Source organism: Geotrypetes seraphini, chromosome 4 (assembly GCF_902459505.1).
Source record: "Geotrypetes seraphini chromosome 4, aGeoSer1.1, whole genome shotgun sequence".
Classification (NCBI taxonomy): domain Eukaryota; kingdom Metazoa; phylum Chordata; class Amphibia; order Gymnophiona; family Dermophiidae; genus Geotrypetes; species Geotrypetes seraphini.
Window position 1 is genome coordinate 13,803,577 of NC_047087.1, and position 23,829 is coordinate 13,827,405.

The 23,829-nt window shown below is 42.8% G+C and overlaps 1 protein-coding gene across 3 annotated transcripts in view; it reads right to left on the bottom strand.

The window, feature by feature from the left end:
• CIBAR2 (CBY1 interacting BAR domain containing 2) overlaps positions 1-23,829 on the bottom strand; it is a 56,299-nt gene that overhangs the window by 14,299 nt on the left and 18,171 nt on the right. For all 3 annotated transcript variants that reach the window (XM_033940711.1, XM_033940709.1, XM_033940710.1), the window contains exons 2-5: positions 21,572-21,806; positions 15,155-15,223; positions 14,969-15,070; positions 6,505-6,510 (exon numbers count right to left, since the gene is read on the bottom strand). In XM_033940711.1, coding sequence (XP_033796602.1) covers positions 6,505-6,510; positions 14,969-15,070; positions 15,155-15,223; positions 21,572-21,806 — 412 coding nt within the window. The remainder of the gene's footprint in view (positions 1-6,504; positions 6,511-14,968; positions 15,071-15,154; positions 15,224-21,571; positions 21,807-23,829) is intronic.

Here is a 23,829-nt window from a genome sequence, read left to right on the forward strand (position 1 = left end):
GTGTCCATCCCGTCTGGAGAAGGCATCCAGACAGTAGTGAGTAGTGAACGTGTGAACTGAGGACCAAGTGGCAGCCTTGCAGATTTCCTCGATGGGCGTGGAATGGAGGAAAGCCACAGAAGCAGCCATAGCTCTGACCCTGTGGGCCGTGACAGCACCTTCCAGTGAGAGACCGGCCCGAGCATAACAGAACGCAATACAGGCAGCAAGCCAATTGGAAAGCGTCCGTTTAGAGACAGGACGACCTAGACTGTTAGGATCGAAGGTCAGAAAGAGCTGAGGGGACGAGCGGTGAGCCCTGGTACGGTCAAGGTAGTATGCAAGGGCACGCTTACAATCAAGCGTGTGCAACGCCTGTTCCCCAGGAAGAGAATGGGGTTTAGGGAAAAAGACAGGCAACACAATGGACTGGTTGAGGTGAAAAGCCGAGACCACCTTGGGAAGGAATTTAGGATGGGTACGCAGAACCACCTTGTCATGGTGAAAAACCGTGAAAGGTGGGTCGGCAACCAGTGCATGCAGCTCACTAACCCTCCTGGCAGAGGTGATGGCAATGAGGAAAAGCACCTTCCATGTTAGAAGTTTGAGCGAAGTTGTGGCAAGAGGCTCAAAAGGGGGTTTCATGAGGGCTGATAAAACCACTTTCAGGTCCCAGACGACAGGAGGAGGCTTCAGAGGTGGTTTGACATTGAAGAGGCCTCTCATGAACCGGGAAACCAGTGGATGAGCCGTGAGAGGTTTTCCGAGGATAGGCTCATGAAACGCAGTGATGGCATTGAGGTGGACTCTGATTGAGGTAGACTTGAGGCCAGCGTCGGACAGAGAGAGCAAATAGTCCAGTACAGTTTCCACCGCTAATGAGGTGGGATCGTGATGACGCAGTAGACACCAAGAGGAGAACCTGGTCCACTTCTGATGGTAACATTGGAGGGTGGCCGGTTTCCAGGAGGCATCCAAAATGCGACGGACAGGCTGAGACAGATTCTCTGGAGAGGTCAGCCCGAGAGAAACCAAGCTGTCAGGTGGAGCGAAGACAGATTGGGATGCAGTAGAGACTGACGTTGCTGCGTAAGTAGAGTAGGAAACACAGGAAGAGGAATGGGCTCCCTGGAGCTGAGCTGAAGTAGGAGGGAGAACCAGTGTTGGCGAGGCCACCGAGGAGCGATGAGAATCATGGTGGCCCTGTCCTTGCGGAGTTTGGATAACGTCCGCAACATCAGAGGTAGTGGAGGAAAGGCATAGAGGAACCGATCCGTCCAGTCGAGCAGGAATGCATCTGGGGTCAGACGATGAGGAGAGAAGAGTCTGGAACAGAACTGGGGTAGCTAATGGTTGTGAGGCGCTGCAAAGAGGTCCACCTGCGGAGTGCCCCAGCGAGCAAAGATGGAGTGGAGTGTTGAAGGGTCCAGAGCCCACTCGTGAGGTTGAAGGATGCGGCTGAGATTGTCGGCCAGGGAGTTCTGTTCGCCCTGGATATAGACAGCCTTGAGGAAGAGACTGCGGGCCGTGGCCCAGGTCCAGATGCGGATGGCCTCCTGACAGAGGAGGGGAGATCCGGTGCCGCCTTGCTTGTTTATGTAGTACATGGCGACTTGATTGTCTGTGCACAGGAGAAGGACCTGAGGGCAGAGGAGGTGCTGGAAGGCCTTGAGAGCATAGAACATGGCTCTGAGTTCCAGGAAATTGATGTGATGTTGACGCTCCTGAGGGGTCCAGAGTCCCTGGGTGCGTAGATCTCCCAGGTGAGCTCCCCACGCATAGGGGGAGGCATCCGTGGTTATGATCATGGAGTGAGGGGGTAGATGAAAGAGTAGACCCCTGGAAAGATTTGAGGAGTGCAACCACCATTGAAGAGATTGCTGAAGAGACGATGTCACAGAGATGGGATGAGAAAGAAGATCTGTGGTCTGTGACCATTGGTTGGCAAGAGTCCATTGAGGTGTCCTGAGGTGGAGTCGCGCCAGAGGAAGCACATGGACCGTCGAGGCCATGTGGCCCAGGAGGACCATCATCTGTCGGGCAGGAATGGAGTGATGAAGGAGCACCTGACGACAGAGGTGGAGCAGGGTCCGTTGACGGTCGGAGGGGAGAAACGCCCTCATTAGTGTGGTGTCGAGAACTGCTCCAATGAACTGAAGTCACTGTGTGAGAAGCAGATGTGACTTGGGGTAGTTGATCTCGAACCCCAGGAGATGGAGGAAAGAGATGGTGTGATGAGTGGCTTGTAGCACCAGTGGAGACGTAGGTGCTTTCACCAACCAATCGTCCAAGTAGGGGAACACCTGGAGGTTGTGAGACCTGAGGAAGGCCGCCACCACAATAAGGCACTTGGTGAACACCCTGGGCGATGAAGCGAGGCCAAAAGGTAGCACCTTGTACTGATAGTGACGGTGCTGTATCTGAAACCGTAGGTAGCAATGTGAAGTCGGATTGATTGGGATGTGAGTGTAGGCCTCTTTGAGGTCCAGGGAACATAGCCAGTCGTGTTGAGAGAGAAGAGGGTAAAGCGTGGCAAGGGAGAGCATTCTGAACTTCTCCTTGACCAGACACTTGTTGAGGTCCCTGAGATCGAGGATGGGACGAAGGTCTCCTGTCTTCTTGGGAACCAGGAAGTAGCGGGAGTAGAATCCCTGACCCCTTTGGTCCGGAGGCACCTCTTCGATGGCATTGAGAAGAAGGAGGGATTGGATCTCCCTCAGGAGGAGGGGGGTTTGGGAAGAGTGAGAAGCAGACTCTACGGGAGGATTGTCTGGTGGAAGAGTCTGGAAGTTGAGAGAGTAGCCGTGGCGAATGATGTTGAGGACCCATTGGTCTGATGTGATGACCTCCCAACGGCTGAGGAAGATTTGGAGGCGACCTCCGATAGGTTGAGGAAGAGGCAATGATGATGGAAGACTGGCTAGGCCCTGGAGGAAAAAGTTAAAAGGGCTGAGATGGTTTTGACAGAGGGAGAGGCTTGGCAGGTTGGTGAGACTGTGAGCGAGCCTGAGATTGATGCTGTTGACGAGGTCGGCGAGGCTGCTGTTGAGGTGGGTTGAGAGGTCTGGCCGAGAACCTGCGCAGGTATGAAGACTGCTGTCTGTAGGTGCGAGCAGGTGGAGTCTTCTTTTTAGGTTTAATCAGAGTGTCCCACCTGGTCTCATGTGCTGAGAGTTTCTGTGTTGTTGAGTCCAGGGACTCTCCGAAGAGTTCATCACCCAGACAAGGTGCGTTAGCCAGGCGGTCCTGGTGGTTAATGTCCAGGTCAGAGACTCTCAGCCATGCCAAATGTCGCATGGCCACTGCCAGGGCAGATGCGCGAGAGGTGAGCTCAAATGAGTCGTAGATGGAGCGAACCATGAATTTCCTGAGTTGGAGGAGGCTGGAAATATGTTGCTGGAAAAAATATGTTGCAGAAATACCTTCCTTACGTTCAGGAAGGTATTTCTGTAAGGAGGTATATACACTGGAACCCTGAGATTTTTTCAAAGTAGATTCCACCAGGAGGGACTCATGGGGCAATTGAGGTTTATCAAACCCTGGGATTGGAATAACCCGGTACAAGCTATCCAATTTACGAGGGGCTCCAGGAACCGTGAGGGGAGCTTCCCAGTTTTTTTAGAAAGTTTCCCGTAAGATGTCGTGGACGGGCAACTTCAGAAATTCTTTGGGAGGTTGCTCAAAGTCTAGGGCATCGAGGAAAGCCTGAGACTTTTTAGAGTCGGACTCCAAGGGAATGGAAAGAGCTGCTGACATCTCCCTAAGGAATTTGGAGAAAGAGGATTGCTCTGGTTTGGAGACGGTGTCGGTCATGGAGGGTTCTTCATCGGTTGATGAAACGTCCTCCTCGGTACCGTGAGGGGAGTCTTCCCACAAATCTGGGTCCCTAACGTCGGGGTGCGTACGTTTGGACATCGGTGTGGAGGGCTCGGCATGGCGGGTCTTTGAAAGAGATTTGCCTGAGTGCACCGAGGCGGTACCGGGTGAGGAAGACCGATGTCGTTCCTGGGACCGGACAGGATCGGCAGCATCACGGGTACGTACTGTAGGTGTTTCTGCCAAGAGCACCGGCATGGAAGTATTAATCGGTACCGAGGGGGTCGACACCGATGGGACAGTGTGAGGCTCGGACCGGTCCTGTACCGGAAGGTGCGGTGCCAGCAACACCGGCAACAGTTGTTGGAGCTGTTGTTGCAGCTGCTCCTGTAACTGTGTTTGGAGTATGGCCGCAATGCGGTCGTCCAGGGGAGGCACCGGTACCGCTTTTTTCTTCTTCGGTACCATAGGTGCCGCTCTACGCTCCGGCGATGAGGAGGCCGATGATGAGGCACTCACCGAGATCGGAGCGGAGCGTTTGCGGGGCCGGTGCAGCACCGGGAGGGCCGATGTCGCAACCGTGGCCGGAGGGCGCTCAAGGGAAGAGGGAGGCTTCTTAGCCGGCTTACCTGGGCCCAACGACCCCAAGGAAGGGTCCGGTGGTGTCGATGTCGTCGGTGCCGACTTTTGTGGTGCCGTCGACGTCGCAGCCAGTTCCATGGCAGATCCGGTACCAAACAAAATATTTTGCTGGATCTGCCGATTTTTCAAAGTACGCTTTTTAAGCGTAGCACAGCGGGTGCAGGTGTCAGCCCGATGCTCTGGACCCAAGCACTGGAGGCACCAATTGTGTGGGTCGGTGAGGGAGATCGGGCGTGCACACTGCTGGCACTTCTTAAAACCCGGTTGAGGGGGCATGAAGGGAAACACGGCCTCCGCAAAATTGAATCCGGAGGCCTGTATGGTGGCAACAGGCCCCGCCGGGGCCGGCCTGAAAAAATAAAGAAAACTCGACGAGTTTTTTTTTTAAACAAAAATAAAGGGAATCCGATAAGAAAAAAGGAAAAAAGTGAGAAAATACGCGAGCGGGAAGGCAAAAAGTAGTTTTTCAACGGCCGTTGAAAACACATGCGTCTTCTTCGCTCCGCGGAAACGAAGAAACTGGGGACCACGCTCTCCTCCGTCGGGCGGGAAGGCACTCGCGCATGCGCGGTGTGGCCAACTAGAACTTTCTAGTTAAAAAGGTCCGTACCGGGGCTCCGTCAGTGACGTCACCCATGCGTTAAGAATATGCTGCCTGCTTGTCCTGGGATAACACCTTTTTATTATATAAGCATATAAGTAGGGTGGGATTGAAATATATGATATTTGTTTTAATTGGTGTATTCTTAATGGATGAGATGGGTGGGAGAGGGGTTCTTTTTATGCTTTGGGGATTATAAATAAGAATGTCAAGTGATTTGTAAAATTCTTGATTGAATATTATACACTTGTTGTAAGATATGAAAACGAATAAAGATTTTTTTTTTTTTTTAAAGAAAGGCCTTTAAGCTACTTTTCAATTTATCGAGGGATGTAATTTCTCTTATGTGATTTGGTGCTGAATTCCAGATTGTAGGAGCCGTAACAGAAAAAATACTAGTACGGATGGTGTTAATGTATCTTAGTGAAGGGATAGATAGTAAGTTTTGATTTGAGGAACGTAAAGTACGATGGGTAGTGTGAGGGATTAATAGCCTGTTGATGAATTCTGGTTGGTCGGCAATTTTTGTTTTGAAGATCAGTAATATTATTTTGTAAGTGATTAGAAGGGGTGTGACATGATCGTATTTATGTGCATTTGAGATCATTTTTACAGCGGTGTTTTGAATAATTTGAAGACGTCTTATTTCTTTCTTTGTAATTCTATGAGCATGGGAGCATTTACCCCACCGGCCAGCGGTGGAAACCTCTACCACGGCTCTGTAAAAGCCAGCGTTAATTTGTTGTATTGAGAAAATCTAGTTAAAGGAATATGGCTAATTTCTATTTTGAATGGGGATTTAGCAGTCAGTGAAGGCTACTGAAATTGTATTTTTATTTGTTTATGTCTGCATTATACTTTATTTTGGATTGAATAATATATTTGTAAATCACATTAGAGAATGACACGGTGACAAAATTCATCACCTTTCCCGGGGAAACCTTCTTCATATCATTCTTTAAGGAGAAAGGGAAGAATCAGAGTATGAATGGCCCAACCACTGACCCGCAAGCTTTGCTTTGAAGAATGCTGGTGTAGAAGGACTGAGGTTGAAACAGACACTACAGAATGACAGTCTCTGGTATCCAGAGCAGATATTGTGATGTCATAATGCCTCATTCCATCAATGCCTAAGAGCCAGCCAGCAGTGATGTCACAATGGCTTCATTATCCTTGGCTCCAATAAGAATCAGAGTATGAATGGCCACAACCACTGACCCAAAAGCTTTGCTTTGAAGAATGCTGGTGTAGAAGGACTGAGGTTGAAATAGACACTAGAAAATGACATGGGATTATTTCCCACGGTTATCCAAGGGGACGGGAACGGTGATGAATTTTGTCACCGTGTCATTCTCTAAATTTGAGTTGGCTTAGTCTAGGATTCATAATTGGAAGAAATGAAATGAAACACACTGGACCTACCTGACTCAGCTTGTGCATACGATACCTGGGAATAGAAAGCTTACCTGAGACTAAAAAAGGTGCAGTCAAGGAACAACCTGGAGATACCAAGTTCTAAACCTCTCCATTCCTTCATGGAAACCTCTTTCATAGAGCAGCCACCCACTGGTAATTTACCTGTTCTGATACTCTTTTCCCTAGCTCAGATAAGTAAATTAATTGCATACTCTTAGGGCTCCTTTTACTAAGGTGCGCTAGCATTTTTAGCGCACGAACAAAATTACCGCACGCTAAACCACGTGGTATGCTTCTAGAATAACGCCAGCTCAATGCTGGCGTTAAGGTCTAGCGCGTGTAGCAATTTAGCGCACGCTATTCCGTGTGTTAAGGCTCTAACGCATCTTAGTAAAAGGAGCCCTTAGTTTTCCCTCAGATAAGATACCCAATTTCCAGAAAAGAGGGATAGAAATTATTCTGGATTATTTCATTATGTTTTCCTGAAAAACAAGACAAGAGCAGCACCAAATAATGGGTCAAAGATGAAACAAACATTTATTAAATTTTCAGGTGTAGTCCTTATAAAAAGTCAAACCAAAAAAACAGGTTTCTGTACCATTTTCTGGAAGTGTATTAGCTGTTAACATTTCCACGTAAAATCCTCCGAGGAAGCAATTATTGATTGGCGAAATGGGCCCCATCGGGTGAACACTCCAATGCATAATGCACTTTGCACAAAGGCACTAAAACACTTTTGAAGACATTTTAAGATAAGTGCACATTTTGGCTGGTATTTATTGAGTACGATATTTATTGAGTATGATAGGTTTATACAAGCTTTAAATGAATGAGTGAGAGATTTTGGTCAATGAATGATAATCCACCCTGCATTTGTAAATCCAATGTTCATTCATTGAATGAAGCAGGATATCTGAGACCTTTCCTTTCAACTTTGACATAACTTTTAAGCTGTGGTACAGAAACCTGGTTTTTTGGTTTGCATGTTTATTCAGAGAGGTTTCTAGCCTTTTCTAAAAATTTAGTGTCCTTATAAAAATACCAAAATAAAACTCACCATGGCTAGGTTTTACCTTGCTCACCTGCATCAGGGGTAAAACCAAGAATGTGATCATATAAACCAAAACAAGTAGATTTCACATCTCTGATGAAACAGGATCACTCTCAAGATAAACTAGAGGTCTGCACAGGAACGGGGATCGTGGGAATCCCGCGGGAATCCCCCCTAACCCACGTGACTCCCACGGTGACACCCCTCTGGCCCACGGGACTCCCACGGGGGCCCCCCTCTAGCCAACGGGACTCCCACGGGGATGGAAGGCTTTGGAAGCAGGGTTCGTCCATATAATATAATGGACACGTCAGCCTTAGTAAAAGAGGGGGTTTATAAGTTAGTTACCTGAACAGAAAACAAAAAAAGGGTTCCAAAGAGATTCCACAAGGAAAACAGCAGCGGAAACACAAAAGAAACTGGAATTGATGATCCTGCCAGAAGTAATTGCTGCTTTTTATGGGGACGGGCGGGGATGGAGGTAATTCCTTGCGGGGATGGGTGGGGACGGAGAGGATCCTGGCGGGGACGGGTGGGGACGGAGAGGATCCTGGCAGGGACGGGTGGGATTTCTGTCCCCGCGCAACTCTCTAGTCTCAACATAGCTACTAACAGCCACCTTGGTCAAAATGGTCCTTACTATAAATTCGAAAAGCACAACTGCTATCCAACAGAGCGATATTACACAGTTGAACAGCAATTGTGTTTTTGGAATTTATAGTGTTGCATATTTTGTTAGCAATACCTTTCCAAATACGGTATCTTTCTAGTAAAGACTGTATCACCAAGGTTGCTGATTTTCAATAAAAAGTTTTAAATCTGTGACCCTTTATTTGCTGCAGTATATTTGTCTTTTTTTTGTTCATCTATAACACCAGCCTGTTGCATTGTGATTTCTTGGACAGTGTCACCCCAGTTCGGTTTTCCTTAATGGTAAAATCATTTGGGAATGAGACCTATGGATATTTTGAGATGATTTTACAAGCAATCTTTAATCTGAGGCTCAAGGAGGGTGGGGTAAATCCAAACTTTTATAGGTATCATCAAGCCTATATTTTACGCCAGGGTATGTATTGGGTGCTCCCAGAGCTCATGGAAAATACCCCGGATTGGTTGTATTTGGAATGGTGACTCTTGTGTCCTCTAAATTTATCTCATGTTCTCAGTATCAAGATGCCTAGAAAATATAAAGAGAACAGAATATTGATGGAAACATGAAAAACATTGCGATATGTCAGTAACTTAACATCTAACCCAATAAATAAATCAACAAATCAATCTATATGGATAAACTCCAAGATTCAAATTGGCGGATTTAAAATCGTATGAAAGCACTGGCTTATTGCAGATATACGGACTTTAAAGGATGTTATTTCAAATGGTAAACTGCTTGATTTTTCATAGTTGCAACATAAATATGGTCTTAATAAATCACAAAGTTTTAGATGGTTGCAACTGAAGCAGGCTATTCAGGAGGGGTTCCCTGAATGGAAAAATCTCAATAATCAGTATAGTCTGCAGTTCTTATGGTTTCAAGTGGATTTCTTGGGACACCAAGCCGCACAGTGGTATAAATTGATATCTGGATTTATGAATAAAAAACTGAAGACTGGTCTTAGAGACATTTGGAGCATTGAGATTAAGCATCAAATTTCTACGTCTCAATGGCCACGAATCTGGTCTTGGAGAATGAGATGTACAGTGTCCGCCATCTATGAGACAAACTTGGTTCTTTTTGTTACATAGAGCATTTTGGACCCCAGTTCGATTACAAAAGTTAGATAGCTCTAAGTCTAATAGATGCTGGCACTGTAATCTGGAAGCAGGGACTCTAGATCATTTAATATTTTATTGTCCCTGTATCATGGCCTTTTGGAAATCAATTTGGTCTCAAATAAATTGTTTATTAGAAAACTATGTAGCATTATCATATGATACAATTCTGTTCGGTATGTCAATGAGAACAAAAAGTCAAATTTCATCAAGCAATAATAAACTTCTATTGATTATGACAGGAGTCGCCATGCAACATATACCAATAATTGGAAAAATTACAATAATCTTAGCTATACATTCTGCTGGAATTCGTTGTGCCACATTTACAAAATGGAAAGAATAATTGCTATACAGAAAGGAAATTATAATTTTAAAAAGATTTGGGGGCCATTGACAAATTATTGTAATGATTAGACATCATTTTCCACTGACAGTATATTTATACATAGGGGGAGGGGGGATGGTATAAGGTTCTATTGAAGGTTTAATCAATAGATAAGAATACAATATTTATATGATATTTTTTTAATTGAAATATTTGTGGGAAGGGTGGGTGGGGAGGGAATAAATTTATGTATTTACGATGACAATAGAAAGAAATTCAAGTGATGTGTAAAAGTCTTAAATGATGTAATATTGTGTACTTGATGTAAGATGAAAAAATGAATAAAGAATTTGGAAAAAAAAAAAAAACCAACTAGAACTCATTGTGTACAGTACAGGAAAGAATAAACTTTGTGTTTGTATCTGAAATTTAAAAAAGGGCTGCTGAGCAGGGAAGGTGTGCATCTATCAATGAAGAGAAGAAATGTCTTCAGCAGCAGACTGGCTAACCTACTGAAGAGGGTTTTAAACTAGAATCCCTGGGGCAGGGTGATCAAAACCCTAGATAAGTATATCACTAAATACCTTTACACAAATAAGAAAAAGGGGCAATGTCTGGAAAGCAGTATATACTAATGCTCAAAGTATGGGAAACAAGGTTCTTGATCTGGAGGCTGTGATGGAAGAGGCTGAGTTGAATTTAGTGGCAATCATGGAGACGTAGTTCATGACTGGGATGTAGTTAAACTGGGTCATAATCTGTTCAAGAAAGACAGGGTAGAAAGAAAAGGAGGGGAGTGACATTATACGTTAGAGATCAGATTAAAGCAACGCAACTGCAGAATCTACAGAGTTAGAAAGAGTCACTGTGGGTCAAACTGGAAAGAGGGAATGGAAAAGAAAGATTACATTCTACCTCGATAATCTTTCTTGCAGATGTGTCTAGTGGTCCTGAACTTTAGGATTTTGCATCTGAACCTGCAAATTGCTTGCAGAAAACTGTCAATCATCTTTTCAACTCCACTTCCTTCCCAGGGAGCTGCTCCTGCCCCCTCAGTTCATACAAAAGCAATCAAGTAGCTCTGTAATGAAAGACCTAACTCAGGGGTGTCCAACCTTTTGGCTTCCCTGGGCTGCATTGGCCGAAAAAAATGTTTCAGGGGTGCACAAATGCTGCAGCAAGACAGAGGAGGGAGCTGGGTAAACACCCAGGGACAGCAGAGGAAAACACTGCATCGTCCTCAACCGGAGCCACACAAAATCCTTCACGGGGCCGCAGGTTGGACACCCCAACTGGAAGGATAGAAATGGGAAAGAATCCCTGACAGTACAATTCTGTTCTGCTCTGTAACAAACATTACTGATAAACATGTTAACATTCAAGCAGCTGCTATAAAACAGATAGAAAACTTGTGCAACCAACACTAATATTATATAAAGCTCATAGCTACTCGCATGTCCCAGCATCCAGCAGAGACTTGAAGCAGACGATATACACTCTCAAGAGTGTTCTCTTTTTTTCAGCTCACCTGAAGAAGAGATCTGTCCAGCTCCAGACTGATTCTAAGGCAGAAGGCAGGCAAAGCCCACATACAGGGCGGGCCTTCAGAACCACTAGACACATCTAGGCTGCGAGGGGACATGATCGAGACGTTCAAAATGCTGAAAGGCATTGATAAAATAGAGCAGGAAAATAAATTATTTACATTGTCCAACGCGACACGGACAAGAGGACATGGTTTGAAGCTAAGGGGGGACAAGTCCAGGACAAATGTCAGGAAGTTCTGCTTTACGCAGCGAGTGGTAGACGCCTGGAATGCTCTCCCAAAGGAGGTTATTAAGGAATCCACTGTGCTGGGATTCAAAGGCAAATTAGATGCACATCTCATTACGAGAGGCATAGAGGGATATGGGTGACTAAAACTACATCAGGTATATACCTGACTGGGCCTCCGCGTGTGCGGATCGCCGGACTCGATGGACCATGGGTCTGATCCGGAGATGACTGTTCTTATGTTCTACAAGAAAGATTATCAAAGTAAGAACCATAATCTTTCTTCCTAGAACAATGTGTCTAGTGGTCCTGAATTGTAGGAACGTATCAAACCATTCCCCTGAGTCTAGGGTGGGCACATTAGGCCTGCCTTCAGAACGAAGGACCCAAAAAGCAGCATCTTTTCTAGCTGCCACATCCACCCACGCCATAGGAGTTGGCCTCTGGAGCACATCCAAAATTTGCTTCTCGAGCTTCAGTCTGAAAAAAAACTGGCCCATGTCGAACATTCAAAACATATCTGTAAAGGTGAAGTACTACTAATAAGAGACTTTAATTTGCCAGAAGTTGATTGGGGTATCTCTATTATGGGATCTCCTAGAAGTAGGGAGATCTTGGATTCTCTACAAGGAGAACTGTTCCAGCAGTTGGTAATGGAACTTACGCTGGATGAGGTCATACTGGACTTTGTGCTTAAAAATGGGGAAATGTGATATTACAATGGATGATCATTTAACATCATAATATGGTTTAATATTAAGACAGATGTAGAGAGGGTTCATTTGAAAGTGAAGGTTCTATACTTTTTAAAAAATTAACTTTGTTCAGATGGGGGTTTATGTCAAGGAATTGTTGTATGGATGGGAACATCTGGTAGAAGTAGGAAAGCAGTAGGCAAAACTGAAAGGCGCAACAAATCATTTTGCAAGAAAATTAAGGAAAAGGAAAAGAAGGCCACTTTGGTTCTCAAAAGTAGTAGCTGAGAAAGTAAGGAAGAGATTAACTTTCATAAACTACAAAAGATCACAGAAATAAGAAGCAGGCAAAAATATCTGGAAAAGTTAAGAGAGATTGGTAGAGTAGTCAGGAAAACAAAGATGCAAATGGACAAAAAAAAATTAGCACACAGTAAAACAGGAGGACAAGACATTTTTTTAGATAGGAGGAAGTACAAAGTACAAGTAGGCATTGTGATACTCAAAGGTGAAGAGAAGGAATATGTAGAAGATGATAAAGATAAGGCTGAACAAATATTTCTGTTCTGTGTTTACAACTGAAGTGCTAGGAGCAGGACCGCAGAAAACAAAAGTAAATAGGGATGGAGGTATAGCAGACCCTGATCAATTTTCAAAGGATTGTTTGTGAGGAGCTCACTAAACTAAAAGTGTACATTCGAGGATATCAAGGGACCTTAGGGAAGTTCTAGTGGCTTCGCTGGCTGATCTTATTAATGCTTCTCTAGAGTTGGAAGTGGTACTAGAGGACTGAAGAAGGGTGGATGTGGTCCCTCTCCACAAAATGGGAAGTAAAGAAGAAGCAGGAAATTACAGGCCGGCAAGTCTGACTTCTGTGGTAAGCAAATTAATGGAAATGCTTTTAAAACAGAGAATGGTGAAGTTTCTGGAATCCTGTGGACTACAGGCTGAAGGCATCATGGATTCACTAGAGGTATGTCTTGTCAGATAAATCTGATCAATATCTTTGACTGGGTGACCAGAGAATTAGATAAAGGGAAAGCACTCAATGTGGTGTATTTAGATTTTAGCAAAGCCTTTGACAGTGTTCCACAGAGGCATCTAATAAATAAAGTGATGGACTGGGTCAGGAACTGGCTGAGTGGAAGGCAACAGAAGATTGCTCTGAGGAAAGGGCTGTCACCAGTGGTGTCCTCAAGTTTCAGTTCCTGAGCCTGTTCTTTTTAATATTTTTGTAAGCAATATTGCTGAAGGGCTGACTGATAAGATTTGCCTCTTTATGGATGATACCAAAATCTGCACTAGAGTAAACATCGCTGATGGTTTGGAAAACATGAGAAAGGACCTAGTGAAGCTTAAGGAATGGTCTGAAATTTGACATCTAAGATTTAATGCTAAGAAATGCAAGGTCATGCACTTGGGCTGCAGAAACCAAAGGGAATGGTACTGTTTAGGGGTGAAGAACTTTTGTGAATGAAAGAGGAGTGGAACTTGGGTGTGATAGTATGTAAGATATTAAAGCGACTAAACAGGTTGAAAAAGTGACAGTGAAAGCTAGAAGGATGCTTGATTGCATAGGGAGAGGAATGGCCAGTAGGAAAAATGAGGTATTGATGCCCCTGTATAAGACTCTGGTGAGATCTCATTTAGAATATTGTTGAAAACAACCATGGGGATGATGTTGGAGGACCTTACCAGATTAGCACAAAAACAATTTCTTTTTAGATCTGTAACTCAAGTCACTAGGACTCAAGCACAAGTCGATGGCACCTAACTCACACACAAATATCCTAAATACTTCTGAACTAAAGTACTTCTTTACTGTATATAATTTCAGAATATAAAATTAATTCTTAATCAACATTTGAACATGAATCTGTAGTGTTAATAAGTTGTTTAAGTCAACTCCTAGAACTTTAGACTGGAGGACAATAAGAAATTTATACCCATTAAAAGTCATGATATTCATACATTTTGTATCAGTAGAGGGGCCTAGCCATAAAAATTTTGTTGTATTTGGATCCAGTTTTCTACAAATTTCACACAACTGCGAATGTTGAACAATGTCTTTGACCAGGATTGCAATATTGGAAAGATGACAGAGACATCATCTGCGTAAATGAAATGTTTAAAACCACTTTTGTCAAGAACAGCTCCCAAAAGACTGAAGTAACAGATATAAAGTGAGGGGAAAAGGTAAGGTACTCTACTAAATAGTGTCCAATTATCAGAAAATGTCCCCTCTGTTTTCAGAGAGTAAGATCCATCTCTCAGAAAACCACTAAAGCCCAATTGTGAGGATATAGGATATCAAATTGTTGACAATAAATGCTTAGTTGTTCTGTAACAAATCCGAAAGGAATAGAAGCAACGAGACGATAATTACTAACCTCAAATAACTTAACTTAGCATCTTTAGGTATTGGTGTCAAAACAATGCCCTCTCCTGATATAATACTGAGGAAGTAACATGTTTTATACAATACTTTAGTCCGAGTTTAAAGGCACAGATGGATAAAGATGAAACGACCCCCCATAAAACAAAGAATCAAAGAAAAGGCAATGAGAGCTTTTAAACTAATCTTGCCTATCTTGTTTATGTTTACCTGTACCTATTATGACTCCCTCTGCAAGCTGCTTCAACTCTTCTTTGATTTGATTGGCAGTAGCCAGGAAAAAGCTCCTTCCTATTATATTAAATCCAAAGTTAAAAGCTCAGAGAGAGCTACAATGATGTACAATTCTGACCTGGGACTTAAGATGAGCTCACTGTCCATGTCAGTGATCACTCACCTACCATCACTTAGATTTAAACACATCAGTCTGGAGCCTGACCCCCAGTAAGAACACCAAAATAGCTGGACTAAATTACTAAATGAACACAGAAAAGGATACAATGACATGTCGGTCAGAGGGAGATTTTAGCCTCAGTCTTTCTAGTTTTTCTAGTTCTTTTATCTCTCGATTTCTGGCATTGTTGAACTTCTTGATTTCTGCCTGCATTTAATAAAATCTTTTAATACATGTACAATACATTGGCTTGGGATAGATCTGGTAGTAGTTTGATCATATTGTGCTTACCCTCTTCTGTTTTACAATTGCTCCATAGATTTTCAGGGGACTGACCACCTTGGTCTCCAATCTGGCTACCTACAGGTAACATAAAAACAGAAAAATGAAGGCAGATAAAGACTTATGGCCTATCTAATTTGCCCATCCATGCCATTTACTATCTCTTCTCCCTTAGAGGTCCTATGCACTATTCTCAAACTTGCTTCAATTCAGATAGTCTTAATCTCCACCAACTCCACTGGGAGGCTGTTCCAGGAATTCACCACCCTTTCCATGAAAAAGTATTTCCTTGGGCTACTTCTGAGTCTATCCCATTTCATCTTATGACCCCTCATTCCAGAGCCTCCTTTCAATTGAAAGAAATTCACCTCCTGTGCATTTATACCATAGAGGTATTTAAACGTCTCTACCATATCCTTTTCTTTAATGAATTAAGGCCCTCTTAATGCTCATAATTCCTATGAACATCGAAGCAACGTCGGAGCATTTAGCACTCCAGGCCACAATAGAAACCTCTACCATGACTTAGTAAAAGGAGTAATTTAGTTACTTATGAGTTAATTAGTAGGATTTATTTACTGCCTTTTTGAAGTAATTCACTCAAGGCGGTGTATAGCAAGAATGCTGTATATAACGAATATAAACTGAGATTTTGGGGCCAATAAATGGCCCAAAAATGGGGGGTCTTGGTTTATATTCGGGTCAGCACTGACTCTCACCCCTCCCAAACCTGTTTGCAGGCCTGCCATGCGACTGGTGGTCCAGTGGTGACCAGGACAGGAGGGATCCTTCCCACCTCCTAATTATTTTTATCTCCCTCCTGCCTCCCCTGCGTACCTTAAGCATCCCTGGTGGTCCAGTGGTGAACTGTGGCAAGAGCAACCTTTGTTCACTCCTGCCTGTGCAGAACTGCTGGCTGCCACGAGTTCTCACAGTATGGCAACTCTTATGTTCTTATGGGTTACATTGGCGCCTAGGTTGCCTTTATAAAATAAGCTTAAAATAAACAACTTTTGGATGTCTCAAACAGACATCTTCTTATAAACATAATGTCCTGATTTCATTCTATGTTTCTGCTAAATTCAATTCTCAACAAACTGTCTACCGCTGATCTACTTTCTGCTTCTCTAAGCCTATACCCTACAACTTTTCATTCAGTTTTACCTGGGGCTTGTGCCATTTAACCAACATAAGCTACTTAACTAGTGATTATCTCCCCTGCCTGCTTTCCTATCATTCTCTCATTGCATCTGTTATAAAAAGTATTCATCATTCGCATCACATATCCATTTTCCTTTCTAGCTCTCTGCCAGCAGCATATGTTCTCATACTCCTAGCAATCATGTCATACATAGCAGAACTTCTTTCCAATATACCTGTATTTTCTTATTTTGTCTGACATCTCTTTTGCAGCCCAGGTCTACTTTTATAGCTCAAGAGTCAGATTTAGAAGAGTGCTGGAACAAGTGAAAAAGCAGTTACTTGCTGTTAACAGGTGTTATCTGAGGACAGCAGGCAGATATTTGCACATGTGGGTAACGTCATCCACGGAGCCAGGTACAGACAGTGTTAAAAGTGAACCGTCACTTTAAGTTTTAAGAAACTTCCCGCCTGCACCACACATGTGCCTTCCCGCCTGACATATTCAATTCCGTAAGAAAGCTAAGAAGCCAACCAGGGGAGGTAGGAGGGATGTGAGGATATCAGCCTGCTGTCCCCGGATAACACTTGTTACGGTAAGTAACTGTGTTTTATGCTAAGACAAGCAGGCAGCATATTCTCACATGTGGGACTTCCTAGCTGAACATAATGGGATGGAGGGAGAGTTAGTCATTAAGAAGAAAATAAATTCTGTAATACTGCTTGGCCAAAATGACCATCTTGTCTGGAATAGGATTCTAGACAGTAGTGAGATGTGTGAATTGAGGACTAAGTAGCTGCTTTGCAAATTTCATCAATGGGAGTGGAACAAAAGAAAGCTACTGATGCTGCCATAGATCGGACCTTGTGTGCTGTTACATGACCTTGAGCTGCAGCCCAGCCTGAGCATAGCAGAAAGAAATACAGGCTGCTAGCCATGTGGAAATAGGCTTACCCAATCTGTTAGGATCAAAGGAAATGAACAGTTGAGGTGACGTTCAACTTGTGAAGAGCTGTTTCTCCAGGATGAGCGTGAGGCTTTGGGAAGAAAACTGGTAGCACAATGGATTGATTGAGATGAAATTCCATGACCACTTTCGGGAGGAATTTAGGATGGGTGTGGAAGAACCAGCTTATCATAATAGAATACTGTGAACGGTGGGTCCAACACGAATGCTCAGAGTTCACTCACTTGACAGGCAGAAGTGAGAGAAATCAAAAATATTGTAGTTCTTCCCCTTTTTCCTTCTGGTTTTGTTCGTCTTTAGTCAGAGTTGGGGGGTTTTCTTTTCTCTCCCCTGTCCGTTCATTGTCAAACTTTACATCTGTTTTATCATTGTAATTCTTTTATTGTACACCGCTCAGAAGTCTAATTGAGCGGTATAATTTTTTTTTTTATAAACTTGAAACCACTTTCCAAGTGAGAAACCTAAGGTGAGTAGAAGCCATTGGTTCAAATGGTGGTTTCATCAGAATGGCTTGGATTATATTAAGATCCCAGACAACTGGAGGCAGCTTGAGTGGAGGTTTTGAATTGAAAAGTCCCTCCATAAACTTGGAAAAAAAAGGATGAGAGGCCAGAGATTTATTGTTAACAGGAATGTGGAAAATACTAATAGTACTGAGATGAACTCTGACCAAAGTAGTTTTTAGGCCAGAATCGGAAAGATGGAAAAGATAATACAATACTGATGATAGAGACAAAGATGGAGCATCTTGGTGGAGGACAGTACATCATGTATTGAAACATGTCCACTTCTGTTAATAACATTGTTGAGTAGAGGGCTTTCTAGAAGCAGCTATAATGGTTTGTACTGCATCAGACAGATTAGGATCTGTTGAAATCAGGCCAGGAAGGTACGAAGCTGTGATGTGTAGCGATTTCAGATTGAGATGTAAAAGAGACCCTTGACTGAGTGAGCAGAGATGGAAAGATTTGCAAGGGAACTGGATCCCTGGCACTCAGCTGAAGTAGAAGGGAGAACTAAGGTTGTCTGGGCCACCGAGGAGCTATCAGGATCTTTGTGGCTGACTCCCATTTGCATGTGACTAATGTTTTGAGAATGAAAGGGATTGGTTGAAATGCATATAGGAACATGTTTGTCCAATCCAGAAGAAAAGCATCTGCTGCCAGACATTAAGGGGAATACTGCCTGGAACAGTATTGAGGCAATTTGTGATTGTGGGGAGAGGCAAATAGATCTATCTGAGGAGTCCTCTATATTAAGAAAATGTTGTGTAATACTTTGGAGTTGAGGGTTCACTCATGTGGCCGAAGAAATCTGCTGAGTTTGTTGGCTAGTGTTTTTCAACTTTGCATCTGTATGACCTTGAGATATATGTTTTGAGCAAACGCCCAGTTCCAAATGTACTCGGCTTCTTGACGGAGAGGGAGAGAGCCCATTCCTCCTTGCTTCTTGATGTAATACATCACTACTTGATTATCTGTGCAAACTAGGACTTGATTTAAAAGACTGCTCTGAAAGGTTCTAAGAGCATTTCAAATAGCTCTCAGCTCTAATAGGTTGATGCATAATTTTTTCTCTTGAACAGACCAGCAACCATGTATGTGAAGACCGTCCAGGTGGGCTCCCCAAGCCTACATGGATGCATCTGTGGTGAGTACTTTCTGATGTGGAGGGATGTGAAATAGTAGACCCCTGGAAAGATTGGTCAGATCCATATACCACTGAAGCGATTGATAAAAAGGCGAGGTGACTGTAATCCTTTGAGAGAAAGGATTGAGAGCCTAAGACCATTGAGATGCTAGGATCCACTGAGCTGTTCTGAGATGGAGCCTTGCAAAGGGGATAACATGGACTGTGGATGCCATGTGTTCCAAGAGCCGCACCATCTGTCTGGCTGAAATGGTTTGTAGAGAAACTTTCTTGCAAAGCTGAAGCAAAGTGTCTTGTCTCTGTTGGGATAGGAAAGCCCATAGATGAAGTGTCAAGTAGGGCTCCTATGAATTGCAGTCTTTGGAATGGGTTGAAGTTGAGACTTTGGAAAGTTGACTTCGAACCCAAGTTGATGAAGAAATGTTATTGTCAACTGTGTTGTGGAAAGTACATCTTGAGGTAAGGCAGCTTTTATTAGCCAATCGTCTAGATATGGAAATACTTGAAACCCATGAATGCGCAGGGTTGCTTCCACGACCACTTGGTGAACACTCTTGGGAAAGAAGCCAGGCTGTCTGTACTGGGCTCCATGGATGACGTCACCTACATGTGAGAATATCTGCCTGCTTATCCTAGGATAATCAATTTATTACCTTCAGAGGTAAGAATTGTTTATTATTAAAGTGTTTCTTATTCAATGCAGATTGCTGACACAAGAAGTATGTAAGCTGTTTAAATTATAGAATGCAGCAAAATTCACTACTATTTTTTAAAGAAATGTATATCTGATTATCAATGCAGAAATACAAAAGGGAAAAACACCTTCCTACAGGAATGAGTGCCTTCTTCATTAAAGCTGACATTCTGCATGATTTTAGTCTCCAAGAACAATTGCTTAACAGTCAGCTTCCTGAATAAAGTCAGGTTTTATGTTTCAAAGTCAGGTTTTATGTTTCAAATTATCAAATAAAGGCCAGCAAATCATGAGGCTAGATAAGGCTCATTGTTCCATGATTATGAATACAAAAAATAAAGGAGTCGAAAGCTGCTGTAGGATGATTTGTCCCATTAGAATTGGGTTTCAATTTTATTGTGAGCTTTCTGACTTCCTCTGATATTCACATGAAGAGATTTTCCTGGATCAGACCAAGATGTGACTTTTACTGTGTTTCTAATGCATCTCCCCTAAAATAAATTTTTCACTCTTTCCACAGCTCAGTCTTACAGCAGAGCTACCAAGCAATCTTTTGACTAACAAAAGACATTAATTCATTCATAGGTTGTTTTTTCTCATTCTTTCCAACTCAACTGAAAGTGGAAAAAAATTATAAACTTGGCACAGAGGAAAAAGTAGAAACATAGTAACATAGTAGATGACGGCAGATAAAAACCCGAATGGTCCATCCAGTCTGCCCAATCTGATTCAATTTAAATTTTTTTAAAAAAATTTTCTTCTTAGCTATTTCTGGGCAAGAATCCAAAGCTCTACCCGGTACTGTGCTTGGGTTCCAACTACCGAAATCTCCGTTAAAACCTACATCATCCCATCTAAACCCTCTCACAGCCATTGAAGCCCTCTTCAGCTCATCCTCCCCCAAACGGCCATATACAGACACAGACCATGCAAGTCTGCCCAGTAATATTTAATATTATTTTCTGATTATTTCTGAATCCAAATCCCTTTACCCTTTCATTTTTTTTTTAATTTTTATTTATAAAATTTTCATTCTTACAATAAATGAATAGAATAATATTTAGTTTATAATAATTATAGTTGTATGTACAATATCATATCATATATATTGAATCCCTTTCCCCTGTTATTTGTTTTTTCATTTTTCCTCATATTAATTTCTATATTTCCCTCCCTAACCCTATATTATTATTATCAATGTGTTAAGATATCTGATCTTTAGAATATTTTGTCAATGGATCCCATATTTTCTTAAAATTTTTTATATTTCCTTGTTGTAATGCCAATATTTTCTCCATTTTGTAAATGTGACACACCGAGTTCCACCAGAATGTATAATTTAGCTTGGTATAATCCTTTCAATTTTGTGTGATTTGCTGCATGGCAACTCCTGTCAATATTAAAAGCAATTTGTTATTGTTTGCTGATATTGGACTTTGTGTTCTCATTGCAGTACCAAATAATATGGTATCATATGAGAGACCAATATGATTTTCTAGTAATATGTTAATTTGGGGCCAAATTAAATTCCAAAAGGCTTTTATGCAAGGACAAAAAAAAATTAAATGATCTAATGTCCCTACTTCTATTTTACAATGCCAGCATCTATTAGATCTAGTATTATCTATTTTTTGCAAGCACGTCGGGGTCCATAACACTCTATGTAATAAAAATATCCATGTTTGACTCATAGATGCTGACTTTGTTAATCTTAATCTCCAGGACCAGAATCTTGGCCATTGAGGTGCAGAAATTGTCTGTCCAATCTCAATGCTCCAAATATCCCTAAGTCCAGTTTTCTTTTTTTTATTTAGAAATCCATATATTAATTTATACCATTTTGCGGCTTGGTGTCCCAAGAAATCCGCCTGGAAACATAAAACTTGCAAACTATATTGGGTATTTACCCTTTACCCTTTCAAATTCAAATATAAAGTTGGAACCTTGGCTGGGATCTAAATAACTGGCTCTTACCTCTGCCTGTCTGTAATCCTGAACTTTGGCCAAATCCTCAGCCATGTTCTTCAAAGTCGTTCGCAGCTCAGGGTTCTCGGTATTTGCAAAGTCAATGAGCTGCTTCACCAGCACGTCTGCTTTGTCCCGCAGTTTGGCTGTCTTCCGAGTGTAAGAAGCCATCAGGGAACAGAATTGGCCAAAGTAATGCTCTGCATTGTTGACTGTGTTTTCCATTATCTTAACTTGGGCATCTCTGGAAGAAAAACATCTGCTTGCTACCAGAACTTCTATATAAACATGCTCTAACCTTTTCTAGCCAGAAATAATTCTGGATCATTCATGTATTAAGGTTTAAAGAGGGTATGAATTTTAAAGAATAAATGCAAACTAGAATAAGCAAATGCTTTTAAAGCTTATTAATATGGTATTGATATTTATTTATTTTTCCATTTATATTGTTAATAAGACCAAGATACAATGTGAAAACACCATTTATAGATACAATGTATAGGGTACCATCAGAAAGCACAGTTACTTACTGTAACAGGTGTTATCCAGGGACAGCAGGCAGCTATTCTCACATTTGAGTGACGTCATCGACGGAGCCCGGATGCGGACGCCTAACAAACAGACTTGCTTGAAGAAACTCGAAGTTTAGAGTCGCCCGCACCGCGCATGCGCGAGTGCCTTCCCACCCATCACAGGGCGCGTCTCCTCAGTTCAGATAGCTAGCAGAGAAGCCAACCAGGGGAGGTGGGTGGGATGTGAGAATAGCTGCCTGCTGTCCCTGGATAACACCTGTTACGGTAAGTAACTGTGCTTTATCCCAGGACAAGCAGGCAGGTATTCTCACATATGGGTGACCTCCAAGCTAACCAGAATGGGATGGTGGGAGTGTTGGCAATTTAGGAGAATAAATTTTGTAATACTGTTTGGCCAAACTGTCCATCCCGTCTGGAGAAAGTATCCAGACAATAGTGAGAAGTGAAGGTATGAACCGAGGACCAAGTAGCAGCCTTGCAAATTTCCTCAATAGATGTAGATCTGAGGAAAGCTACCGAAGCTGCCATAGCTCTGACTTTATGGGCTGTGACTTTACTGTGAAGGGGTAATCCAGCCTGGGCATAGCAGAAAGAGATACAAGCCGCCATCCAATTGGAGATGGTACGCTTACAAATAGGATGTCCCAACTTATTTGGATTGAAGGAAACAAAAAGTTGAGGAGCAGTTCTGTATGGTTTAGTGCATTCCAAGTAGAAGGCCAAAGCACGTTTACAGTCCAGAGTATGAAGAGTTGATTCTCCAGGATGAGAATGAGGCTTTGGAAAAAACACTGGAAGAACGATGGATTGGTTGAGATGAAATTCTGAGACCACTTTAGGTAGGAATTTCAGATGAGTATGAAGAACCACTTTGTCATGATGGAACACCGTGAATGGTGGGTCAGTAACTAAAGCTTGCAGCTCACTGACTCGTCGAGCAGAAGTGAGGGCAATGAGAAACACCACTTTCAAAGTGAGATACTTCAGATGAGCCTTATCAATTGGTTCAAATGGAGGCTTCATGAGTTGAGTAAGGACAACATTGAGGTCCCAAACCACAGGAGGCGGTTTGAGCGGAGGTTTGATATTGAAAAGTCCTTTCATGAATCTGGAAACCACCGGATGAGCAGAGAGGGGTTTCCCTTCAATAGGCTGATGGAAAGCCACAATTGCACTGAATTGGACTCGGATAGATGTAGACTTGCGACTAGAATTGGATAAGTACAAAAGGTAGTCCAAAACAGAAGATAAGGAGGTATGCTGAGGCTCCTTATGATGAGAAATACGCCATGCAGAAAATCTAGTCCATTTTTGGTGATAGCATTGTCTAGTTGTAAGCTTTCTAGAAGCTTCTAACACGTCTCTTACAGATTGAGATAACTGAAGAGGGGTCATGTTGAGAGGTACCAAGCTGTCAGGTGTAGAGACTGCAGGTTGGGATGAAGCAAAGATCATTGACTCTGTGTAAGCAGAGAAGGAAAAACTGGTTGAAGGTATGGCTCCCTGGTGCTGAGTTGAGGTAGAAGGGAGTACCAAGGTTGTCTTGGCCACCGAGGAGCGATTAGAATCATGGTGGCATGATCGTTCTTCAACTTGACCAGAGTCTTGAGAATGAGACGGAATGGAGGGAATGCGTAGAGGAAGAGATTCATCCATTCCAGAAGAAAAGCATCTGCCTCGAGGCGGTGAGGAGAATATATCCTGGAGCAGAACTGAGGCAGTTTGAAGTTCTGG